The sequence below is a fragment of the Dreissena polymorpha genome, chromosome 2 (assembly GCF_020536995.1).
Source record: "Dreissena polymorpha isolate Duluth1 chromosome 2, UMN_Dpol_1.0, whole genome shotgun sequence".
In the NCBI taxonomy this organism is placed as follows: Eukaryota; Metazoa; Mollusca; class Bivalvia; order Myida; family Dreissenidae; genus Dreissena; species Dreissena polymorpha.
The window spans coordinates 17,138,253-17,165,880 of record NC_068356.1 but is presented as its reverse complement, the minus strand read 5'-3'; the positions used below and the strand labels follow the sequence as shown (position 1 = coordinate 17,165,880).

Here is a 27,628-nt window from a genome sequence, read left to right as displayed (position 1 = left end):
GGGTGGCACACGTGGCTATTCCCAGTGGAGATCGGCGTCCGAGGCTTTCTGTCAAAGTCTCTCTGGAGACTTTTCACTGCACTTGGCCTGACAGGAAGAGACAGAAAGCGAGCGGTCAACAGACTTGGGGATGCAGCGGAGAGAGCATCGAGATGGCTTTGGCTGAGGAGAGAAGAGAGGAGCTGGCAGCCGTCTACTGACACGTAGGGGATTGATCAACCCCTGCGGACCCACCACCAGGAGAATGTATCGAGATTAATGGGTCGAAACATTCAGTGATCGGTGGCTCTCGACTGAGGATGTCAGTAGTCCAGCAGTTTAACGACTGTTTACATCTCATTCCACATCTGGTTTACCAGTGACTTCTAGGAAAGACTGGATGACAACCGAGAATAGAACGGTGACGCTGGAAAGACAGATGACCACCAGGAAAGCCTGGGAAGGGCACGACGGGTTGGCAGCCCTGAATGCAGTTCCTGTGAAGGAACAACCACAAAATCAGCTACAGACTCACACACAGAAGAATACCCCCAGAGTCTTCCGAGAGGGGGGGAGGATGAGAGACTCACAAGGACGGATACACCGATGACGACTAGGCTTGTACAACGGACATTGACCGGAGAAGTAGCAGTAGTGAAGTGTGGCAAATGTGACAAGATCTGCAAGAATCTAAGGGGACTGCGGATACATCAAGCCAGGACTGATTGTGGGAAATCAGACACCCAGACGCAACGCTCAGGTGGTACACCTGGTGAGACGTTGGAGGATCCAAGTCGGGAAGAATCCCATAGAACTAGGAACCTCTACGCTTCTGAGAATCTGGTTTCAAACACCCAGGGCAGGCAGCAGGAAGAGGACGACCATGACCCTCTTCTTGATCTGCTTCCCCCACTGGAGGATGACACTCCAGCACATGCAGAACCAGCACCACAAGTACAAACAGCTCCGGGAGATGATGAGAAGAGGCGCCCGCGAATAGCATGGCCCAAGACGACAGACCGGCGAGTGTGGCAGGAGCTAGATCGAGACGTCTCCGCTATACTGGAAACAACCCTCCAGGGTCCAGCTGACCGAAAGATAAGAGCAATGACGGGCCTCATCTATACTGTAAGCAAAGAGAGGTTTGGCTTGGCTGAGAAGAAGCCAGAGAAGCCAGCCCCAATCATCAGCAGAAGACAGAGGCTAATCAAACAGACCAGAAAGGAGCTTACAAGTGTAAAGAGGCAGTATAGAAAAGTCAAGGAAGAAGAGAAAGTAGGACTCCAACAGTTACGAAGCATTTTACGAGAGAAACTGAGCACTCTCAACAAGGCTGAGCAAACAAGACAGAGGAAAAGGAAGAGGGAGAAACAGAGAGCTAGATTCATCCAGAATCCATACCAGTTCTCCAAAGACATCCTTGACAACGAACGATCAGGAACATTAGAGAGCAGTATGGAGGACATAGAACAGCACTTACGCAATGTCCACAGTGATCCTTCACGGGAGGTTCCACTGGGTGACTGTTCAAGGCTAGAACCAGAAGACCCACCAGAAACTCCTTTGGACACAAAGGAGCCATCATTGTCTGAGGTACAGCACGTAGTGAAGAAAGCGAGGACAGGCTCAGCCCCAGGCCCGAATGGCATTCCTTATCGTGTCTATAAGATGTGCCCTGGCATTCTTCGGAAACTATGGACCCTACTTAGAGTTATTTGGAGAAAGGGCAAAATCCCGGATTGCTGGAAGAGAGCGGAGGGAATATTCGCCCCAAAGGAGAAGGACTCGAAGGATATTGGTCAGTTCCGGACCATTTCTCTGCTCAACGTAGAGGGGAAGATATTCTTTGCAGTCCTAGCCAAGCGACTGACAACGTTCCTTACTAACAACTACGTTGATACGTCAATTCAGAAGGGTGGAGTTCCCGGATTTTCAGGCTGCGTCGAGCATACCAGTGTTCTCAGCCAAGTGATCAGGGAGGCACGAGTGAACCATGATGACCTGACTGTAGTGTGGCTAGACCTTGACAACGCTTATGGATCAATACCCCACAAGTTGATTGAGAAGGCACTTGAGCAGTATCATGTACCAGAACACGTTTGTAACCTGGTAAAAGACTACTACAGAGGCATTAAGCTACGCTTTGCTGTGGGAGACAAGACAACAGCATGGCAAAGCTTGGAGAAAGGCATTGTCACAGGATGCACAATCTCTGTGGTCCTGTTTGTGATGGGTATGAACCTCATCATCAATGCGGCGAAGAGAGAGACATGTGGTCCAAAAGCAGCATCAGGAATCTACTTACCTCCAGTTAAGGGATTCATGGATGACCTCACTCTGACAGCAAAGACCCACATCCAAGCAAGGTGGATGCTTTCGGCCCTAGAAGAGGCAGCAACTTGGTCCAGAATGAGGTTCAAACCCAGAAAGTCCAGAGCACTTGTTATCAGGAAAGGCCAACCAACCAAGAAATTCAATCTGACAGTGCAAGGTGAGGACATACCATCGATAATGGACAGCCCCATTAAATGCCTTGGGAAGTGGTATGATGCTACACTCCACGATGGGAACAACATCAAGCGCATCAAGAACCAGCTCACTGAAGGGCTGAAGCAGATTGACAAAAGCGGACTACCTGGCAAATTCAAGGCCTGGTTATTCCAGAATGGACTTCTCCCACGACTGATGTGGCCACTGATGCTTTATGAGGTGGCAACAACAGTGGTGGAAGGACTGGAGAGAACCATTAGTAGGCATTTGCGAAAGTGGCTTGGCGTACCACCCAGCTTCAGCAACATTGGACTCTATGGACGATCAAATCAACTACAGCTCCCATTGAGTTCGTTGGTGGAGGAGTACAAGGTGGCAAAGGCCAGACTTGTCATGACGCTGAAGGATTCAAGGGATGACATGGTCCGAAGAGCAGGTGTTGAGACCAGGACGGGAAGAAAGTGGTCCGCTAGCCAGGCTGTAGCGCAAGCCGAGAGCCGCCTGCGACACAAAGACATTGTGGGAACAACGGCAGTGGGAACACAAGGTCTGGGCTCTGCGGAGACGAGGAGTTGGAAGAAGGCAGACAGTAGGACAAGGAGGGAGATGGTCCAGGCAGAGGTACGTCTGGCCGAAGAAGAAGATCGAGGCATAAGGGCAGTGGCAATGGGGTGCCAGGGTGCTTGGACAAAGTGGCAGACTACAGGAAAGAAGATGACATGGGCGGATATCTGGCGTAGCGAACCTCTGCGCATCAGTTTCCTGCTCAGGTCTGACTACGACCTGCTACCTTCACCAGCAAACCTGCACAGATGGGGAAAACGTGACGACCCAACCTGCCCACTTTGCGGAAAGATAGGCACGCTAGAACATACACTATCATCTTGCCAGACAGCCCTTACACAAGGAAGATACAGGTGGAGACACGACAAGGTCCTCCAAGAACTGGCAGACATAGTGGAAAGGGAGAGGCGAAAGAAGAGGACTGTGAAAGAGACCAGAAAGATGCAGTTTGTAAAGGAAGGGGAAACCATCAAGAAGCAGCAGGCGCAAGCAGCATCGATCCTAGATCGTGCGCAGTCATGGGAGATGGCTGTTGACCTGAAACGCAGGCTGGTTTTCCCAAGTGTAGTCCAGACAACACAACGCCCCGACATGGTGATCTGGTCGGCAAAGGACAAGTGTCTGGTGATGGTTGAACTCACAGTTCCTTGGGAGTCGCGCTGTGATGAGGCGATGGAGAGGAAAACAGCAAAATATGCTGATCTGCAGAGGGAATGCAAGGAGAAGGGGTGGCACACGTGGCTATTCCCAGTGGAGATCGGCGTCCGAGGCTTTCCGTCAAAGTCTCTCTGGAGACTTTTCACTGCACTTGGCCTGACAGGAAGAGACAGAAAGCGAGCGGTCAACAGACTTGGGGATGCAGCGGAGAGAGCATCGAGATGGCTTTGGCTGAGGAGAGAAGAGAGGAGCTGGCAGCCGTCTACTGACACGTAGGGGATTGATCAACCCCTGCGGACCCACCACCAGGAGAATGTATCGAGATTAATGGGTCGAAACATTCAGTGATCGGTGGCTCTCGACTGAGGATGTCAGTAGTCCAGCAGTTTAACGACTGTTTACATCTCATTCCACATCTGGTTTACCAGTGACTTCTAGGAAAGACTGGATGACAACCGAGAATAGAACGGTGACGCTGGAAAGACAGATGACCACCAGGAAAGCCTGGGAAGGGCACGACGGGTTGGCAGCCCTGAATGCAGTTCCTGTGAAGGAACAACCACAAAATCAGCTACAGACTCACACACAGAAGAATACCCCCAGAGTCTTCCGAGAGGGGGGGAGGATGAGAGACTCACAAGGACGGATACACCGATGACGACTAGGCTTGTACAACGGACATTGACCGGAGAAGTAGCAGTAGTGAAGTGTGGCAAATGTGACAAGATCTGCAAGAATCTAAGGGGACTGCGGATACATCAAGCCAGGACTGATTGTGGGAAATCAGACACCCAGACGCAACGCTCAGGTGGTACACCTGGTGAGACGTTGGAGGATCCAAGTCGGGAAGAATCCCATAGAACTAGGAACCTCTACGCTTCTGAGAATCTGGTTTCAAACACCCAGGGCAGGCAGCAGGAAGAGGACGACCATGACCCTCTTCTTGATCTGCTTCCCCCACTGGAGGATGACACTCCAGCACATGCAGAACCAGCACCACAAGTACAAACAGCTCCGGGAGATGATGAGAAGAGGCGCCCGCGAATAGCATGGCCCAAGACGACAGACCGGCGAGTGTGGCAGGAGCTAGATCGAGACGTCTCCGCTATACTGGAAACAACCCTCCAGGGTCCAGCTGACCGAAAGATAAGAGCAATGACGGGCCTCATCTATACTGTAAGCAAAGAGAGGTTTGGCTTGGCTGAGAAGAAGCCAGAGAAGCCAGCCCCAATCATCAGCAGAAGACAGAGGCTAATCAAACAGACCAGAAAGGAGCTTACAAGTGTAAAGAGGCAGTATAGAAAAGTCCAGGAAGAAGAGAAAGTAGGACTCCAACAGTTACGAAGCATTTTACGAGAGAAACTGAGCACTCTCAACAAGGCTGAGCAAACAAGACAGAGGAAAAGGAAGAGGGAGAAACAGAGAGCTAGATTCATCCAGAATCCATACCAGTTCTCCAAAGACATCCTTGACAACGAACGATCAGGAACATTAGAGAGCAGTATGGAGGACATAGAACAGCACTTACGCAATGTCCACAGTGATCCTTCACGGGAGGTTCCACTGGGTGACTGTTCAAGGCTAGAACCAGAAGACCCACCAGAAACTCCTTTGGACACAAAGGAGCCATCATTGTCTGAGGTACAGCACGTAGTGAAGAAAGCGAGGACAGGCTCAGCCCCAGGCCCGAATCGCATTCCTTATCGTGTCTATAAGATGTGCCCTGGCATTCTTCGGAAACTATGGACCCTACTTAGAGTTATTTGGAGAAAGGGCAAAATCCCGGATTGCTGGAAGAGAGCGGAGGGAATATTCGCCCCAAAGGAGAAGGACTCGAAGGATATTGGTCAGTTCCGGACCATTTCTCTGCTCAACGTAGAGGGGAAGATATTCTTTGCAGTCCTAGCCAAGCGACTGACAACGTTCCTTACTGACAACAACTACGTTGATACGTCAATTCAGAAGGGTGGAGTTCCCGGATTTTCAGGCTGCGTCGAGCATACCAGTGTTCTCAGCCAAGTGATCAGGGAGGCACGAGTGAACCATGATGACCTGACTGTAGTGTGGCTAGACCTTGACAACGCTTATGGATCAATACCCCACAAGTTGATTGAGAAGGCACTTGAGCAGTATCATGTACCAGAACACGTTTGTAACCTGGTAAAAGACTACTACAGAGGCATTAAGCTACGCTTTGCTGTGGGAGACAAGACAACAGCATGGCAAAGCTTGGAGAAAGGCATTGTCACAGGATGCACAATCTCTGTGGTCCTGTTTGTGATGGGTATGAACCTCATCATCAATGCGGCGAAGAGAGAGACACGTGGTCCAAAAGCAGCATCAGGAATCTACTTACCTCCAGTTAAGGGATTCATGGATGACCTCACTCTGACAGCAAAGACCCACATCCAAGCAAGGTGGATGCTTTCGGCCCTAGAAGAGGCAGCAACTTGGTCCAGAATGAGGTTCAAACCCAGAAAGTCCAGAGCACTTGTTATCAGGAAAGGCCAACCAACCAAGAAATTCAATCTGACAGTGCAAGGTGAGGACATACCATCGATAATGGACAGCCCCATTAAATGCCTTGGGAAGTGGTATGATGCTACACTCCAAGATGGGAACAACATCAAGCGCATCAAGAACCAGCTCACTGAAGGGCTGAAGCAGATTGACAAAAGCGGACTACCTGGCAAATTCAAGGCCTGGTTATTCCAGAATGGACTTCTCCCACGACTGATGTGGCCACTGATGCTTTATGAGGTGGCAACAACAGTGGTGGAAGGACTGGAGAGAACCATTAGTAGGCATTTGCGAAAGTGGCTTGGCGTACCACCCAGCTTCAGCAACATTGGACTCTATGGACGATCAAATCAACTACAGCTCCCATTGAGTTCGTTGGTGGAGGAGTACAAGGTGGCAAAGGCCAGACTTGTCATGACGCTGAAGGATTCAAGGGATGACATGGTCCGAAGAGCAGGTGTTGAGACCAGGACGGGAAGAAAGTGGTCCGCTAGCCAGGCTGTAGCGCAAGCCGAGAGCCGCCTGCGACACAAAGACATTGTGGGAACAACGGCAGTGGGAACACAAGGTCTGGGCTCTGCGGAGACGAGGAGTTGGAAGAAGGCAGACAGTAGGACAAGGAGGGAGATGGTCCAGGCAGAGGTACGTCTGGCCGAAGAAGAAGATCGAGGCATAAGGGCAGTGGCAATGGGGTGCCAGGGTGCTTGGACAAAGTGGCAGACTACAGGAAAGAAGATGACATGGGCGGATATCTGGCGTAGCGAACCTCTGCGCATCAGTTTCCTGCTCAGGTCTGTCTACGACCTGCTACCTTCACCAGCAAACCTGCACAGATGGGGAAAACGTGACGACCCAACCTGCCCACTTTGCGGAAAGATAGGCACGCTAGAACATACACTATCATCTTGCCAGACAGCCCTTACACAAGGAAGATACAGGTGGAGACACGACAAGGTCCTCCAAGAACTGGCAGACATAGTGGAAAGGGAGAGGCGAAAGAAGAGGACTGTGAAAGAGACCAGAAAGATGCAGTTTGTAAAGGAAGGGGAAACCATCAAGAAGCAGCAGGCGCAAGCAGCATCGATCCTAGATCGTGCGCAGTCATGGGAGATGGCTGTTGACCTGAAACGCAGGCTGGTTTTCCCAAGTGTAGTCCAGACAACACAACGCCCCGACATGGTGATCTGGTCGGCAAAGGACAAGTGTCTGGTGATGGTTGAACTCACAGTTCCTTGGGAGTCGCGCTGTGATGAGGCGATGGAGAGGAAAACAGCAAAATATGCTGATCTGCATAGGGAATGCAAGGAGAAGGGGTGGCACACGTGGCTATTCCCAGTGGAGATCGGCGTCCGAGGCTTTCCGTCAAAGTCTCTCTGGAGACTTTTCACTGCACTTGGCCTGACAGGAAGAGACAGAAAGCGAGCGGTCAACAGACTTGGGGATGCAGCGGAGAGGGCATCGAGATGGCTTTGGCTGAGGAGAGAAGAGAGGAGCTGGCAGCCGTCTACTGACACGTAGGGGATTGATCAACCCCTGCGGACCCACCACCAGGAGAATGTATCGAGATTAATGGGTCGAAACATTCAGTGATCGGTGGCTCTCGACTGAGGATGTCAGTAGTCCAGCAGTTTAACGACTGTTTACATCTCTATCTTAATATCCGCAGTATTTTGATAAATTATTAATATTAATAGGATTTCGGTATATCTACACACCGATTTAAACACACGTAACGCACATGGTTAAACAAATCCTAGTCATTTTTCATATTAATAATGTATTTTGACTGCTGGTGACCTACCGGTACTTCTTTTGCCAAAGCCTTTGCTGCTGTAGCCAACAGCATACCTCGTATTTGTTTGTATTTCGTGGTCACGAAGGCTTTTTACGCATTCTTCATGTGACCCAAAAAGCACGGTCACATCCTCGGCCATTTTGTAGTGAAACAGTTTTCGGTAACTCGCAAGACAGAGAACGATTTGTGGTACACACATAACTCTTGTCATCTACCGTTCTAACTCTTTACAAATAGGGTCTACGAAAAAAACACGGCTTTTGACATATGGCGGGAGAACTTTAGCAGCAGGCCAGCTAAGAATAGAACGTATCCGGATTTAATCGGCTTCAACCGCGCTGAAACAGAATGGGAATAAGTCGTTTATATAAGCAAGTTTGTGTGAGAAGCCAGGCATACCTGATTTATCGTTCTTGTTCTACAGTCAGCCAAATGGAGGAACTACCAAAAGAGAAAACTGTTCAACTAAGGAATAAATATATTGGGTACGTTCTTTTGATAATAGACCAGTTAATTGTTATTGTTTTGATTCCGGATTTTCGCGCATGCCCCCTTGCACTGGGGCGGCGGTTTACAGTCAACTCGTACCTAAGTCAACTCGCACGGTAGTCAACTCGCACGTTTTTTGGTTAACTCGCACGGAAGTTAATTCGTACCTAAGACTAAGTCAACTCGCACGGTAGTCAAAATATTGATGTATTAATGGGTTCTAAATGAGTAATTTATGCATAAAAACAAATGATTAATACTTTCAGAGTTTAGTTAATACTTTTTATTGAAAAATATTTACAAAATAACCAAAAAATTTTTGTCACAAAATATTGTTTGTACTATGGTAACGTTATCGGCACATTAAAACTGACATTTTAAGTACGTTAAAAAAATATTTTTTAACAATTATTTTAATTTTTATTACATTATTAATATACATTATCAAAGCTTTATATATATATACACAAGTAGACATACATTTAATCTTTTAATATTAATTTCAATATTTACACACATTATCAAAGCTTTACAATATGTACACAATGAGACATACATCTATATATTTTTTTAAATATTTTCACACATAATCAAAGATTAACAATATATACACAAGGCGACATACATCTATATAATTAACAAATAATACATAGAAAATGGAATTAATAAACAAATAAATAATGCATGCACATATTTATTAGTAACTATTAATTATGAAGACGTTACACAATTAATGAAGATCCCATTACGTATGGAAAACTTATTGAGCACACAATTATAGGAAAAAAACGTATAACAATAATGTCAACGTGAGTACAAATACGTATAGCTTAGCTTAGTATCATATAAACCGCGCATATATGATTATCATACCTACACGTATTTAAACATGGTTGTACGAAACAATGATTAATTTTACAATAATTCTCAATCATATAATTTTACAAGAATCAAATGTTTATTTATTTAATACTTTAATAAAATTTACCAACATTTTTAAAATTTGTACATGAGTTACGGTTCTACATTAATTATTTAAATATTAAATTGTATAGCATGAACAAATAAAAAATATTTATTTAAGTATTCCATACTACAGCCTTATCTCTAGACAACCCCTATCAGTAATAGCCTTATCTACTCCTCGATAATCAGTACCCTCATCAGCTCTGAATGACTGACAGATTATCTGTTTATTGTAATTTTAGTGGTGAGAAATAGGGTATTGTTACTGCTTAGACTGATTAGGTGACAGCTGTTTTCAATATCTTTCATAGCTCATTAAAGGTAAAAAATATAAGCTTATACAAAGTTTATAACAATTAAATAGAAATTAGAATACAAATTATTAAATACTTTCCACTATTATAAATCAACACGCGAACAATTAAACGTATTTGAATTAATATTTGCAAATTACATATATTCCGATATTGGTTAAAACAAAGACCTATAATACACTATCTATTATAGGTCTTTGGTTAAAAATACTTGGATCGAGTGATCAAAACAAGGTCGGTGAAAGTATCACAAAAACAAACATTCATCTACAATACAATACAAATAAACAACGTTTATTAAATAACTTCAAGCAAAGCTGGTATACTGAGAAAAGCTGGTATATTGAGATAACTACTTGACTTTATGACAAATCAGAAATAAGAAATACAACACATCACTAACACGATTTCGATTATCTTCACATTAATTAGAAATCTAAAGAGGTCGTTATAATAACATAATACGCAAAAATATAAAATGTAAGTTTTGCAACGGACACGCTATAGAAAATGAGTATCACTTTCCACTTGTTTGAAATATTATTGTATACAATGACATGAATGGTATTTACCGGTTCGCATGTACGGTGTTGCCATTTTTGGCAACTATAGCATTCAATTGCTTGCTGCCTTGGACCCACATTCCTTGAACACAATACACACGGATAATCCATCACACAAAAAACGCATGAATTCACTATACGTATGTATTCCATAGCACATATATGTTGATAATGATAACCTATTCTTAATTTAGTCGATTTATATACATAACTAAGAAACTTTGATCGATTATGAAATAACCGCATGCAACAAAAAATTATGAAATAACCGCATGCAACAAACATCACCTAATTTTCGTTTTAATTTTCTTTAATTTAACTCACACCTGATTATAAAAGTAAAACATTTTAATTAGCCGGATTTTTTTCGAAAAAATCTCGGCTTATAGATTGATGTTGTCGGGCGGGCGGGCGGGCGGGCGGGCGGGGCGGGGGGGGCGGGCGGGCGGCGTGCTCGAAAATGTTAAAGTTCTTATTTCATGGTATAACTTTGGTATGCTTGGACCTAAAGTCTTCAAACTTGACATGAAGGTTGGCCAGGATTAACAGATGACCACTGGTCATTTCAAGGTCATTCATTTGAAGGTCAAGGTCACTGTGACCTTCAATATAAAAAATGTTAAAGTTGTTATAACTTTGGTATGCTTGGACCTAGAGTCTTGAAACTTGACATGAAGGTTGGCCATAACTAGTTAATAACCACTGGTCATTTCAAGGTCATTCATTTGAAGGTCAAGGTCACTGTGACCTTGAATGTAAAAATGTTAAAGTTCTTATTTCATGGTATAACTTTGGTATGCTTGGACCTAGAGTCTTCAAACTTGACATGAAGGTTGGCCAGGATTAACAGATGACCACTGGTCATTTCAAGGTCATTCATTTGAAGGTGAAGGTCACTGTGACCTTCAATATAAAAATGTTAAAGTTGTTATAACTTTGGTATGCTTGGACCTAGAGTCTTGAAACTTGACATGAAGGTTGGCCAGAACTAGTAAGTAACCACTGGACATTTCAAGGTCATTCATTTGAAGGTCAAGGTCACTGTGACCTTGAATGTAAAAATGTTAAAGTTGTTATAACTTTGGTATGCTTGGACCTAGAGTCTTGAAACTTGACATGAAGGTTGGCCAGAACTAGTAAGTAACCACTGGACATTTCAAGGTCATTCATTTGAAGGTCAAGGTCACTGTGACCTTGAATGTAAAAATGTTAAAGTTCTTATTTCATGTTATAACTTTGGTATGCTTGTACCTAGAGTCTTCAAACTTGAAATAAAGATTGGCCAGTACTAGAAGATGACCACTGGTCATTTCAATGTCATTCATTTGAAGGTCAAGGTCACTGTGACCTTAAATGTTAAAATGTTAAAATTGTTGTAACTTTGGTATGCTTGGACATAGAGTCTTCAAACTTGACATGAAGGTTTGCAAGCACACTTAGATGACCACTGGTCATTTCAAGGTCATTCATTCTAAGGTCAAGGTCACTGTGACCTTGAATGTAAAAATGTTAAAGTTCTTATAACTTTGGTAGGTAAAAATGTTAAAGTTCTTATTCCATGTTATAACTTTGGTATGCTTGTACCTAGAGTCTTCAAACTTGACATAAAGGTTGGCCAGTACTAGAAGATCACCACTGCTCATTTCAATGTCATTCATTTGAAGGTCAAGGTCACTGTGACCTTCAATGTTAAAATGTTAAATTTTTTATATGCATTCAAAACATAACACAAGGTTTGCTCATGCCTTGAAAAGTACTTACATTTCATTTTGACCTTTGAACAATATTTCAGTAATTTAAGTATTGCATTGACAAAAACACGAAAGGTACTTTCCTGTCATTTAAATCAAAAATCCGGCTTCAATGCGGTCATCTCCGACCGCGGAACTCTTGTTACAAGCTAAATTAACATTCTCCGTTTTGTGACAAACATTAAAGTATCACTGATTAATTATCATACCAATTTAGTTTAATTGATTAATGCTTTGCCATTTTAATAATTGTTAGTTGTATATAAGACCTTTCACACCTATTACAAACATTCATATAACCAGTGAAAAACACCGACCACAAGTGTAAAAGAGCCATTAAATGTGACAACCGTATATTCAGATTATTGAAAAAGGACATTATTATTATTATTTTTACTTATAAACTTCTTATAAACTACTGATCATATAAGTTATAATAACATCCTTGATCTATTTCTATTTTTTTTCGAGGCGTGCGAGTTGACTTTGAAAAGTGCGAGTTGACCAGAAATGCTGCGCGAGTTGACTAAAAAACGTGCGAGTTGACTACCGTGCGAGTTGACTTAGGTAAGAGTTGACCGGCACCCGGGGCGGCCCATGCACTGGTAGGCAAAAGCACTGGTTACAGGAGCGAAAAACATATGGATAACAACACTTGTTTAGTCATTAAATTGAAAGAAACTCCGAAAAAACAAAACCTAACTAATATTTCAAAAATATAATATTTAGTGCCAAAAGAATGTATGAATACATGTATTTGCATCTTAAAAAATGCGCCATAAGCATCAAAGTAAAGATGGCCTGAAGACTGAGAGACCGACAATTTGACACAACAAAAAGCTCAAAGCATTAGGCCGTATTATTTTTTGCAGAAAAGCTTCAATTAATTACAATAATAATACATCTTATTATAAAAGTATAATTATAAATGGCATGAGAACGCTGGTGTGATAAAAAAAAATGAGTGAAAGCAAGTGTAAGGGGTGCATTAAAAATAACTATTAACGTACTATAAAGCTCTATTAAAAGCGAAGTGCATGACGACATTTACATGTAATTTTAATTTGGATGGGTTTTGTACAGAGAATGACAATATTGAGCAATATTAACATTCAACTAAAAAACACAACTTCACACGATGCAAATTGAACTGTGTATTAATGTATATTGAAACAGGGACCTATACAAACAAATTTGTATAGGTCCCTGATTGAAAACTCGTTACTATTGATTATGAGCAAAGACCTAGAGAATATATATGTCTTTGGTATGAGTGATAATTATCTAACATTTTAACACACATATATCTATATACATATTTTTTCAAACATCATTTACCCCCGTTGTTGTCAAACGTAATTTCTTGTTTTTATGATATCGTTCGTTTGTTGTCGTAACATTATATCTTTATACGGAATGACGTCGTTTAAAATAACAGACACCCGCTAAATACGTTACCTGTTTTTAAGGTAAATTTTATAATTATTGAATACTTTATTTTTTATAAATTAATCAGGCTAGCATCTTTACGGTGTACAATCTCTGATAATCTATATTGGACATGACTTAATTTGTACTATATGTAACGTTTCTAATTATAGCAACTGTTAAGTATGTCGGCGTTAATTATCCAACCAAATAACTGCTTAATACTATCAGAAAACATGCTGGCATCGTCATCAATTGTGTTTAATGACCAGACTGTCATCTGCCACCCAGTGTGGTTTATGACACCATGTTGTTATTTAAGTCTGGACAATATCTGATCAAAACGAGGTAATCGGTTTATGCAGAACAAAGGGGCAATTAAACACCGGAATACAAAGGCTTGCACGATTTTAAGATTGATGTAAACAATCAAATGAAAAATATTGCTTTAAATTTAATTAAATGATTATTTAAGGTGTCAACGTGTTTGTTTTCCCAGACCACGGACCGTATATTGTCATCTAGAGTCCGTGTCCAGACAAATACATACGTACCATTATGGTTAATTTGTATATGTTGCATATTTGAAATTGATATATATATTGATTGTTTTCAATCTTATTTGTTTCAGTAAAGTAAAACAACTTGTTGGCATGTTGAAAATTAAAATCTTAATATAAGCGTTTAAATATAAACGATCACGCTCTATTACTCCCCATTGATTGTGTCTTTCTTTTGCCTACCAATGCAGTCTGGATGTAAACACGCAGGTGCGCGTGACATCACGGGCGAATTGGTCTATTAATGTCATTCAAATGATGCGTCTTTAGTTTAAAACGACTCTATTTTACGATGTCATCACTCATCAGTGTCAAAAAAGCTGATGAAGTAAGAACTCGTCTTTCATTAAACCAGTAATCAAAGCGCTGAAGGCACTGCAGTTGTTAGTTGCAATAATTCAACTCTCAGCTTAGGCTGAGAGTTGCAATGCGCTCTCTCTTGTCCATGGGTGCAGAATGTTATCAACAATTCAAAGGTTTATGAACACTGAAACTGCAAGAGCTTATTAAAATTTACCTATCTCAACCACAAACTCATCAAAATGGTACCATTAAAGCAAAAAATAATTGATTTTGTATTGGCTAAGGTTTTGTTTTGTACGCTGTATCCGCCATATTGGAAAATTGACTCAATATCAGTGTCCGACAAATTTCTTATTTTTCAGGTAGCCCACTGGGCTACCAATAAAAATATTTGGTAGCCCATAAAATTTTCCTACAAAATGATTAGAGGCAGGTTTTCATCTTTATTTTATTTCTTCATTTACATATACATAATATGTATACATACATATACATAAAACAGCAAGTAGTCTGATGTACACAGTCAATATCTTAAATTAATGTTACAGTACAGGCACCGTGTACTTAAATGTAAATGTACCAAAGAAAATCATATACTACATGTAGATATTACATGTATGTGCACATGTATGTGTACTTAAATTCGGACAGCACGTTAAGTCGTAAACGTAAATAAAGCGTTTAGATGATCAATACAATTGACTCGTATGGTGTTAATCAATGCAATTGCCCTTTTTAACAACAAATACCGAGTTTCAAGAAATCAAGAGTATTAAATCATTTATTTACTTGTGTCTGACTTTAAGTACTGTCCGAATTTACGTATTGCATCCGTATGTTAAGACACTTGTGTGCAGTCAGTATACAATACAATAATTGTTTCAATAATAAAGGAACTGATACAGCGTAACGGTAACGATACAGCGTGTTTACATGATATTTTATTAAGAGAAAACGTCAATGCCAAATAATTCGCGAGATACCCCGGTACTTTAGTTGAAATTCACAACGAAACTTTTAATGGAAATTAAATTATCTCAATTCTGTACCCGCTACAAAATTTTTATTTACAAATAAATACACCCACGCCAATTTTCGCGCGCTTTTTATCAGGACAAAGAAATTCATTTCTTAAATGTAGAATTTTGTAACCTAAAATAGCTGTACACAACGCGTGCAAACCGTGGCAGGTTATTTACGCATGTTGCAATACAACGCTCCTGATTGGGAGCTTATTTCATCATATCTTTAAATAGAACCATATGCCGAATTTCATTTGACATTTTAGAAAATTTCAAACGTTTGTGTTTATGACTCTTATCGTCTATATTACCCACCCATAATTTGGTTTTAAAAATATAAATCGGGCATACATGGGATTATTGATTAACAGTCGATTAATCCAATTATTAATTGACAATGCAAACTAATTAGCAGGTGTTAACCGCGTTCACAAAGTTGTCATTAATATTCATTTTCGGTTTCGTTACCGTTTTGAAGAATCCGCTATTGTTTTGATTTATTTAATGTTTGGCGTCCTTGGATATTTAACGACATCAAAAACATTGTCGCTATTACTCATTGTTGCGGTTAACAAAGAATTCCAAACTGCGAAATGATGTTGCATCAAGTGCGCCAACTATCCAACTGGCTCTCATTATACTATTAGCAGACGACAAATGTTGATTCTGATTGGATGATTAAAATACACTGTTACTGTTTAAGACATTACCGCAAGTGATCGGTGACTGATTAGATAATTGATTGCACTTTGTTATCGGATTATAAGCAATACACAGTGTACACACACATGGTCAGCGTGTTTATTCTACGTATGTCTGTCAATAAACCGGGCTACCGCTCTTATAGATTTATAGTAGCCCGGCGGGCGTCAGCTGGAAAATTTCAGTAGCCCGATGAAAAATTACGGTAGCCCCCGGGCTCCGGGCAATGGATTTGTCGGACACTGCAATATAGGTAAGGTCGCATTACACCAATATTTTGTACGTCGCGTTATGTGTTGGAGCCAAAAAGTCGATAACGATGTGGTATTCCATACAGAATACACTGTTTCAAATTTTAACATAACAATGTCAGTGAGAAAAGTGTGTTGAAACATTGTCGTGTTTTTATCGGATGCATGCAAAGGATAACATCAGTAGGTTTCCATTCTGATAAATTTAACATGGTTATGAAGTTTATTCATTATTTTCCTCAATTTGTCCCGATCGACGTCTGTAACTCTGTTTAGTGAAGCGCACAGATTCCGTGCGCTGAACTGCACCCATGTGTATGAAGGAGTGCATATGGACTCCCAGAGCCACCATAGCAAAAATTATCAAAGGTTCTGGGAGTCCGTTTATATGGACTATGCAGTTGTTCGTTATTGCATCACAGGCATTCGGCATTAGCTACTATTCCCCATGACAAAAAAAAGTTCGTCGAAAAATTATTATTTTTTACTTATATATATTACAAGGTATGTGACTTAGACACTTGAATTGCTGATTTCGGCATACCAACCAATTTCAGAAGCTCTCTACTCCATCAATTTCAACCGATTTGCACAATTTTGGTATCAAACAACGCAGAAGACTTCATACTAAATAAATAAATTGATGCATGTTGGCATAAGTCTACCGTAAAGCGGTCAAGAGTATACTCAGGAGATACCACGAAACCATACATGCCAGAATTTTTTAGGTCCAAAGCGGGACATTCCATAAAAAATTGTCGGGACATTCGACCAAAATGCAGGACACCTAAAACGATCTATCATTCCACCTTTACTGTAGTCAGTATACACTGCAACTCCAATATATCACGGTCCGTTATATCGCGTTGTCCAATATATCGCGAATCGGCTATGGCTCCCAAAAATCTGACGAGCATAATCCTTAAATAAAATGTTTTTATCTGAGAATTTGATGCATTAAAATCCGTTTCAAGCAAGTATTTTTCCCTTTTTTTCACCAACTTTAATCCAACAGTCATAATCCAGTTTTGACCAGATTGTTTGCTTACATTGTACATCACATTAACACCTGTGTACTGCGATAAACAAAAGACTCATTTGTCAAACATGACAGGTCATTTCGGGTGTTACAATTCTCTATTGAATTTGCTTTGAACTGCCGAAACGCACCAGTGCACACATGAAGGTGTACACAATTATAACAGTAAATGTCACAAGTCAATACTGACCTATCTCAACAATCTGTGTGTGTTAGATACAGTATACAATATAGATCAGTTAGTCACAATGCTCTACTATTAAACCCCATGCTGTGCATGCTTTTCATGAGAAATGAATGACGTTATTTTGTACATGGGTCTAATTTGTGCATGCTTTCTTGAACAATAAAACTCGGCAATGTTTTTCGGATTAAAAATTTAATTATACGCATTTGAAAATACTCACATGGAATAATGTTTTGTGTTATACCAATTAATGACATATGGATATAAATCAAACTTGAATAAGGTTGGTAAATAGCGTGTTTTGAGATTGCATAATGATGCTAATGTATACATATACATGCATACATAAACTGACAATTTATATCGCGCGCCGGATATATCACGGTCGCGATCTTTGGACCCCTTCAACCGCGATATATTGGAGTTGCAGTGTAGTACTAACAAAAACTCTTGATACTTTTATTCAAGACATAAAACATCTGATATGAAGCATGAAATCTAAAACATAACAATAACAGTTTTATTAAATAAGACAATAGCAAACAACGAAGATAATGTTCGTCTTTTTAGAGTACAAACTCTGGAGCATTACGACAACAATACTCATTATATTACTTTTAATGGCAAACATTAACGCAGGGGAGGCTATCCAGTACACTGAAAGTACGGGTAACAGTAAACTATCTACCGAACAGTTACATCAGCTTGACACGGAATGCGCGTCCGTACACATTTCCGAGGTAGGTTTTTGGTGGAAGCAAACCGTCTTTTTGTTCATTTTAACTGCCAACAACGCCTCAACGGTTCTATGGCCCATATTTTCCCTTTCTTCTTTCTGAATTTTTTTCAGTGCGCTGAAACAATGTTCTGGATCGGCGTTTTTGGTAAAATTGCACATTCCGATTATCCCGCTATTTGGGAACTAAACATTGAATGTAAAAGACTCATTAAAGACGTAGAGTTAATTTTACAAAACATTTGTTTTGTAAACCGTTTCAAACAAAGACAAAAACAAACACATTTTCAACATAATGTTTCATTATAATACAAATACGATAGCAGTAAGCGACCACTATCTTGAAGACCACCATGGTGTGAATGCCTGATAAAATCAATAATTACCGGTAGCCAATAAATCGTTGATAAGGTGTCATAAACATCACTGGTACACATGAGAAGTAGAATCGGATTGTTAATTGGGGGCAATAAAGGGATTAGCGGTGGAAAGTGTTAGCGAAACAGAGCTTGAATAGCAAAATTTATTGGGAACCTATAGACCTTATATAGTTTTTACGAATGTCGGGACAAATTGTCTCATATCGGGACGCCGGGACAAAGGGTCCAAAAGCGGGACTGTCCCACCGAGATCGGGACGTCTGGCATGTATGCACGAAACCTTGCATGCTTTTTTACAGCAGAAAGCGTAGCCCCCTCACCAAACTGCGCAAGTGCTCAGGTTGGGCTAAAACTTTGCAGGCTGCATATGCAATAAGACCAATTTTTGCATGACACACATGTAACAGTGTTATTTGAATGTGTAGTAAGAAGACTGTGTCTAATAAACACTCTTAATCAAATATCAACCATGTGTTTCCATGACTAAGATATAAATTCATAAATAGCCATGTGAGAACACATACATGTATGGGATCTTATGTAGTAAACGTAAGAAAACTATAATGTGGTGTAGCAAATATGATGACAATTGTATTATGAGAACCAGTTAATGTAACATAAAATTTCAATAATATGTCTATGGAATATCAAATTCCTATTGCCAGAGATCTGTCAATAATTTAAGAATCGTGTCATCACAAGTTCCAGTCAAATCACACGGCACCAAAGATTTCAGTCAAGTGAGAAAGTAATGCGCGTCATTTGGGCATGATAATTTTATCTACACATGTGCATGCATGTGGTGTCAGAGGCACACATGTGAACATTCTTAATCCACAATTGGGATATGATCTCCCTTGGAGAGATTACGTTTGTGCTTTCAATGTTTTGATACTGAATATCTTCTGAAGTTCTTCAGTTAAAATCGCTAATTTAATCATTTTTGGCTATTTATTGCTTGTATAATATGCTTGTGAAACTTTAGAGTTTCTTATGAGTCCGTGAACAGATAAGAGTCTCAGATTCTTTGTGTTCTGCTCGAAAATACTATGTGACTTGAATTAACTCGTGCACTATTAAATTATGCATGAATAAACTCTTCTGTGACAACAATAATTCAACAATCGTTTATTGTTTTTTCTGTGTGATTATGACCTGTTCAAATCATTCATTTTAACATTATGTTCAGAGTATTTGTCAATTTGTGAATGATTGTTGTTGAAGAACTGAAGAAATGATCTCCAACATAAATGATATAAATGTTCAAATTTGTTCAGAGATGAGTACCCCGGTAGTAGTTTTTCACTACCATTTTTAGGACTTTGTTAAGCTTAGATGTTCTCAAGTGAAAGTTACAAGTTCTCACAACTCTTCAAAGATGAACATTTTAAGTTTAAGTTGTACATCTTTCAGCTTTTGTTACTTCAGTGTGCCATGTGATGATTTGTTTATTCAATTTGTATTAAATGATGATGTTTGTTACCAGTGAGGCCTGCCAGGTATTCTTTGCTGACAACCCTTTGAAAATCACTAAAGCCTCGGGCCAGTATATGTTTGATGAAAAGGGAAACAAATACCTTGACTGCATCAACAATGTTTGTCACGGTGAGTACACTTCTTATCATATAACTAATTATGTCACTGTGTTGCTTATTAAATAAAATACCTCAATCAAAATATTAAGAGGTTCATGACAAGGAGACATCATATTTCTGAATATGTTCCATGATGAGTGACTTGCAAACAAATGTAGCCCTGTTGTTGTCATGCTCCAGCTTTTAAGTCTGCGTTTTTAGCTCATCTATTTTTTGAAAAAAAATTATGAGCTATTGTCATCACCTTGGCGTCGGCGTTGGCGTCGGCGTCCGGTTAAGTTTTGCGTTTAGGTCCGCTTTTCTCAGAAAGAATCAATGCTATTGCATTCAAACTTGGTACACTTACTTGCTATCATGAGGGGACTGGGCAGGCAAAGTTAGATAACTCTGGCGTGCATTTTGACAGAATTATGTGCCCTTTTTATACTTAGAAAATTGAAAATTTTGGTTAAGTTTTGCGTTTAGGTCCACTTTTCTCAGAAAGTATCAATGCTATTGCATTCAAACTTGGTACGCTTACTTACTATCATGAGGGGACTGGGCAGGCAAAGTTAGATAACTCTGGCGTGCATTTTGACAGAATTATGTGCCCTTTTTATACTTAGAAAATTGAAAATGTTGGTTAAGTTTTGCGTTTAGGTCCACTTTTCTCAGAAAGTTTCAATGCTATTGCATTCAAACTTGGTACACTTACTTACTATCATGAGGGGACTAGGCAGGCAAAGTTAGATAACTTTGGCGTGCATTTTGACAGAATTATGTGCCCTTTTTATACTTAAAAAATTGAAAATTTTGGTTAAGTTTTGTGTTTACATGTAGGTCCATTTTATTCCTTAAGTATCAAAGCTATTGCTTTCATACTTGCAACACTAACTAACTATCATAAGGGGACTGTGCAGGCAAAGTAATGTAACTCTGACTGGCATTTTGACAGAATTATGTGCCCTTTTTATACTTAGAAAATTGAAAATTTGGTTAAGTTAGAAAATTGAAAATTTGGTTAAGTTTTGTGTTTAGGTCCACTTTATTCCTACAGTATCAAAGCTATTGCTTTCATACTTGCAACACTTATTTACTATCATAAGGGGACTGTGCAGGCAAAGTTATGTAACTCTGACTGGCATTTGGACGGAATTATGGGCCCTTTATACTTAGAAAATTGAAAATTTTGTTAAGTTTTGTGTTTTGGTCCACTATACCCCTAAAGTATCATAGATATTGCTTTCAAACTTGGAACACTCGCAAACTATCATAAGGGTACAGTAAAAGGACAAGTTGCATATCTCTGGTTGTCATTTGTACAGAATTATGGCCCTTTTTTGACTTAGTAACTTTGAATATATGGTTAAATTTTGTGTTTCGATCCACTTTACTTCTTAAGTATCAAGGCCATTGCTTTCAAACTTCAAATACTTTCATGCCATCATGAGGTTACTGTACCTGGCAAGTTGAATTTTACCTTGACCTTTGAATGACCTTGACTCTCAAGGTCAAATTATTAAATTTTGCTAAAATTGCCATAACTTCTTTATTTATGATTAGATTTGATTAATACTTTGAAAAAACTACTCTTACCTGACATACCACAATAGACTCCACCCAAACCATCCCCCTTGCCCCCTCCCCCATCCCCCCTCCCCCCCCTCCCCTCCCACCCCCCTATTTTTTTTTATTTTTTTTTAAGATCATCTCACAAATGACCACCACACCCTCACACTATACCCTCCCCCCCACCCCACCCCCCCCCCATTTTTTTTTGGAAACGGTTAAAAAACACAAATATTTATTTTTATTATTTTATGTTTGCAATACCGACCAACCATTGCACCTAAGAATACCCCACCACCCGAATCCCCCCCCCCACACCCGAATCCCCCCCCCCAAAATTTTTTTTTTATTTTTTTTTTAAGATCATCTCACAAATTACCACCACACCCTCACACTATACCCCCCACCCCACCCCACCCCCCCATTTTATTTTTTAAACGGTTAAAAAACACAAATATTTATTTTTATTATTTTATGTTTGAAATACCGTCCAACCATCGCACCCAAGAATCCAACCCCCCCCCCCACCCCCCCCCTCCACCCCCCCACCCCCCGATTTTTTTTATTTTTTTTTTGCGTTTTTTTTCCGCATTTTTGGAAGATAATGTAATAAATGTCCACACCCCCACACTATACACCCCTCTTCACTCCACCCCTCCCTCCTTTGTGATTGAAAATGAGAGTCCTTTCACCTTTAAAAAGAAAATAGATGAGCGGTCTGCACTTGCAAGGCGGTGCTCTTGTTTGTCTTGGTCATTAACTTGTTTAACTTTACACGTAAGCTAAAAAAGTGGATGAAATTCAAAATAATACTAGTATATCACCAACAAATAACTGCAATTTGCATAAATATCTTGTTAAAATGCTTAACATACTTTGATACAATACATTATCAATTTGGTGCATGGATTAAAAAACAGGCAATCAAGATAGGATAAGATTACAATGTGATAAGGACTCTAACGTTATGACAATTGAGTTTTGTGGATGCTACTTCAGTTTAATTGTCACTCTTGCTTTTTCAATGTAGGTATCATTATGACAGTTCATTGTATGTATGTGAGCTTGTCTTGAGTGCAACTGCAGCATTAATCATGCGATAAATGTACCAACAGGTACAAACAAAGGCTCTGCAGTCTGCATTAAGCAAAAATTGAAGCATGAACTTAAATTTTCAACAATCAACAAACTACCTTTAAACTTTGTGTATTGCTGGCTGTTGAAATCTATTAACCATTCCCGTGAGTCATAGGTCCCATTAAATTGAATGGGTGCAGTCCCTACAAAAGTGGTTGTGCATGTGGTGGTTTAATTACACTCGATAAATTACACTTTGTGCTCTGCTTTTCTACTGGTCTCAATTTTCATAAAATTGTTATATTTAAGTCCTTGTACAAATAAGAAAGTATTTAAGTGAAAATTATAGAATGTAGTATAAATAATGATATTTCAAAGGGATCGTTTTTAACCAGGTTTTCCGAAGGAAAAAACTGGTTATTAGATTGGCGAATGCGGGCGGGCTGGCTGGCTGGCTGGCGGGCGGGCGGAACAAGCTTGTCCGGGCCATAACTATTTCGTTCATTGTCAGATTTTAAAATCATTTGGCACATTTGTTCACCATCATTGGACGGTGTGTCGCGCGAAATAATTACGTCGATATCTCCAAGGTCAAGGTCACACTTTGAGTTCAAAGGTAAAAAATGGCCATAAATGAGCTTGTCCTGGCCATAACTATGTCATTCATTGTGAGATTTTAAAGTCATTTGGCAGATTTGTTCACCATCATGGGACGGTGTGTCGCACGAAAGAATCACGTCAATATCTCCAATGTCAAGGTCGCCACGACTAAAAATAGATTTTTTTTTTAAACAAACTTATAAAGGGGGTTAATTTTGTTTGTTCATTTCAAAAGTTCAGTTTGAGTTTTCTCCCTTTATCAGATTTTTTTTTTCACAATGAAAACCTGGTTTTGTGACAATTTTGTCCCTTGTTACTGGATGTTCTGTGGATCATAGATACATAATGTAAAACTCTCAGGGCTCTACATTCATGTCAATGTTTAGGGGTCCCTAGAAACTCTAGTTAATAATTTTCAGCGGTCCTGTCAGTAAAAATGGGGGTCCCAATAAATATGCTGGCTGTATCAAAGTGAATTAGTTAAATAGTTATGTTAATCGATTATTTACGTAAACAATAGCCGACATTTAACACACACTTATACAATTAAAGATTGTATTTATTTTTATAGTTTAATCTTGCTTGCCAGATAAAAAGCTATCGTAACCTCAGTAAGCTTTTCTTTCATAGCGACATAAATAGCTCACATTTACGCAATGTAGTCTCAATTCGGAACTTTGCACCTTGCAACAGAAGGTGCGCGATAACAGGATTGGTCGATAACTCAACAAGCGAGACAAATCGTACATCCTTCTAGATAATTACGTACTGCAGTTGTCTTTCAGAGTTTCTTGTTGATATGACCAGAACCAATACGTCAAAACGATTGTGCATCCCATGGGACGCAAATTAACAAATATAACGGGTCCTGACTGGCATTTTATGCTTACTGTAAAATCATTAAAGTTTGTGTGGTACTAATTTGTGTGGATTTCGTGGTTCCGCCGAACCACGAATTCAAGTACCAACGATTTTTGGTACATTTTAATCCGAAATCGGTCTTTTTTGAATGGCATTTCCGCCATTTTCTTTTGTTGTCGGTTGTCCGAGATATTTGTTTTTTGTAATAGTAACTTCACTTCAGTAGGTCACATTACACTTTTATCTCGACTAATTAAAATATTTCAAAATTGTAAATGTTGTTGTTATTTTCCACGAATTTGTTGTAAATTAAATATGTTTGAACTAAGATGTTTATGATTACTTAGTATGATAAGAACTACGATGTTAATGATTAATCAGTATGAATAACAAGTAGTGTGTTTATATAAAATATCAATTTGTTCGCCATCCAGTGCATTAATAAAACACTAAAGTCGTGCGAGTTTTTCTTTTTTATTCATCATTGTAAATATACGTTTTATTCATCATGGTTAATAAACGTAACGCGCAATTTTTGCCCTGGTTTCTTCACAGTAAGAAGCGTACTCCCCACGCTTCCGTTTACTTCCAATGACCATTTCTTCTACTGCATCGTTAGCGGCCTGTGTTAATAAAGCTTCAGTCGTAGACAGAGCCTTTGCAGGGTCGGGCAATCCTGCCATAGTAGGAGAACGTGTCGGTACTGTTCCCGTTTTCAACCATTTTGAAAGAGACATTGTTTGAACGCAAGTTAATGCGATATGTTGTTTTATTGATAAGTGTTTGGATGATAATGCTTTTATAATCAAGCACGGTATATAAACTGTACATCAACGACTATCCTCTTTTACGGGACATCGTCAAATTAACCGTTTGAAGATTTATCACATATGTCAATTAGTGCCAATTAAACTTAAAAGAGACATTACAGTTTTCACACCTGTATTTTGGGGACCTTATTACTCAATTGTTACGACTAGGGGACCTATTGCGCTGTGATTTACAAATATTGTTAAAACAACATTGATGGCAATTAGCGAGTGGGGACCCACAAGTGCGCCGCTTTATCGCTCTTATCGACAATTATCGGAAACACTTTCACGCTTCAGTGCACATTAACCTCGAGTCTTGCTGTCAACACAGATAAGCAGATTATGCTTCGTTATTACTCTGGTTGTTTTATTAAAACTTTAATAATTATGGCGGTAAGTTGTTTTTTATTTGAAATCCACATAATTACGTGTCAACAAATTAGTTGTTTTTTATTTGTAATCCACGAAATTACGTGTCAACGAATTAGTTGTTTTTTATTAAACCACGAAATTTCATACCGACGAATTTCTATACGTTTACAGTATTTGACACAGAATATCGCGTCCTGTAAAAACCCTGCACTCTAGAGGCCACATTTATTTTCAGATCTTCATGAAACTTGGTCAGAAGATTTGTCCCAATGATATCTTTTGGCTGAGTTCGAAAATGATTTTGGTGTCTTAACAAACTTGGCCAATAGGGGGAGGGGCATTTTTCCTTATAAGGCTATATATAGCTTTTGTAAAACATTGTTAACACTCTAGAGGCCACATTTATTGTCCAATCTTCATGAAATATGGTCAGAACTTTGTCTCAATGATATCTTGGATGAGTTCGAAAATGATTACTTTTGCTTAAAAACATGGCTGCCAAGAGGCGGGGCATTTTTCCTTATATGGCTAAAGTAAAATCTTGTTAACACTCTAGAGGCCACATTTTTTGTCCAATCTTCATGAAACTCGGAAAGAAGATTCATCCCAATAATGTCTTGGACGAGTTAAAAAATGATGCCGGTTGGTTGAAAAACATGTGGTTAAAAAACATGGCCACCACGGGGGCGGGGCATTTTTCCTTATATGGCTATTGTAAAACCTAGTTAACCCTCTAGAGGTCACATTTATTTTCCGATCATCATGAAATTTGGTTAGAAGATTTGTCCCAATGATATCTTGGATGAGTTCGAAAAAGGTTTTTTGTTGCTTTAAAAACATGGCCACCAGGGGCGGGGCATTTTTCCTTATATGGCTATATATGGCTATTGTAAAACCTTGTTAACACTCTCGAGGCCACATTCATTGTCCAATCTTCATGAAATTTGGTCAGAATATTGGTCTCAATGATATCTTGGATTAGTTCGAAAATAATTATGTTTGCTTGAAAAATATGGCTTCCAAGGGGCTTGGTATTTTTCCTTATATGGCTTTAGTAAAATCTTGTTAACACTCTAGAGGCCACATTTTTTGTCCAATCTTCATGAAACTCGGAAAGAAGATTCATCCCAATAATATCTTGGACGAGTTAAAAAATGATGCCGGTTGGTTGAAAAACATGGCTGCTAGGGGACGGGGCATTTTTCCTTATATGTCTATAGTAAAATCTTGTTAACACTAGAGGGCACATTTATTTTCCGATCTTCATGAAGCTTGGTCAGAAGATTTGTCCCAAAAATATCTTGTTATCTCAGGTGAGCGACTTTGGGCCTTTCAGGCACTCTTGTTTTAAATAAAGTATTTGATATTTCAATATTGAAATTTCTAGAAGGTGTATTAGAAGCTGTAACATGATTTACAAATGGTCATTGAACAATTTGGATTGGGAATTAGGTCTGCCATTCGGAAGGCATCACATGGCCAAAAAACATTGGTTAAACTTATGAGAGTGACTCAGGGCTATGATTGCCCTATTTTGTCCTATGTTTTATAGTTAATTATTCCACGTTACAGTTGGACATTGTCACCCAGAAGTGGTTGAAGCAGGGTACCGTCAAATGAAAACACTCAACACCAACAGCCGGTTCCTTCATGACAACATCGTAAGACTTGCAGAACAAATCTCAGCAACACTACCAGAAGAACTCAATGTGGTCTACTATGTCAATTCTGGGTACAAGACAGGGAGATTTTCATATAACATTTTTTATTCTCATCATCAAGGTGGCATTCAGAAGGAGTACATTGTATAACATATCCATGGATGAATCCACTGTCATGTGTTGACTGCTAATTTATCATGCTATTTAAATTGATATTCCACACCATTACTTATCACTGTATGTCTTACAAAAATTGAGTCTCAAAGTCATGCCCACTTTATGGGCCAAATATGGGCAAAGGCATTTAGTGTTGGCGAGATGCTGTGTGTCTGTGTTAAAATACAATCTTCATGTTTGTGTTTTGTAGGCATCCCTGCATGCGCGCCATTATTGTGTGTAATGATTT

The 27,628-nt window shown here is 39.6% G+C and overlaps 3 protein-coding genes across 3 annotated transcripts in view; all 3 read left to right on the top strand.

The window, feature by feature from the left end:
* Positions 1-585: 585 nt before the first annotated feature.
* LOC127869564 (uncharacterized) lies at positions 586-3,966 on the top strand. The gene has a single exon (XM_052412220.1). It carries the CDS (start codon positions 586-588, stop codon positions 3,964-3,966), a length of 3,381 nt encoding a protein of 1,126 aa, XP_052268180.1.
* A 378-nt stretch (positions 3,967-4,344) lies between these two features.
* On the top strand, positions 4,345-7,728 carry LOC127869562 (uncharacterized). The gene has a single exon (XM_052412219.1). The coding sequence runs from the start codon at positions 4,345-4,347 to the stop codon at positions 7,726-7,728; it is 3,384 nt and encodes a 1,127-aa protein (XP_052268179.1).
* Positions 7,729-8,265: 537 nt separating this feature from the next.
* The window catches only part of LOC127866062 (5-phosphohydroxy-L-lysine phospho-lyase-like), a 36,361-nt gene continuing 16,998 nt past the window's right edge, over positions 8,266-27,628 (top strand). The window contains exons 1-3 of the mRNA XM_052406399.1: positions 8,266-8,490; positions 20,183-20,301; positions 27,134-27,293. Of these exons, the coding sequence (XP_052262359.1) occupies positions 8,354-8,490; positions 20,183-20,301; positions 27,134-27,293 (416 nt within the window). The 5' untranslated portion in view covers positions 8,266-8,353. The remainder of the gene's footprint in view (positions 8,491-20,182; positions 20,302-27,133; positions 27,294-27,628) is intronic.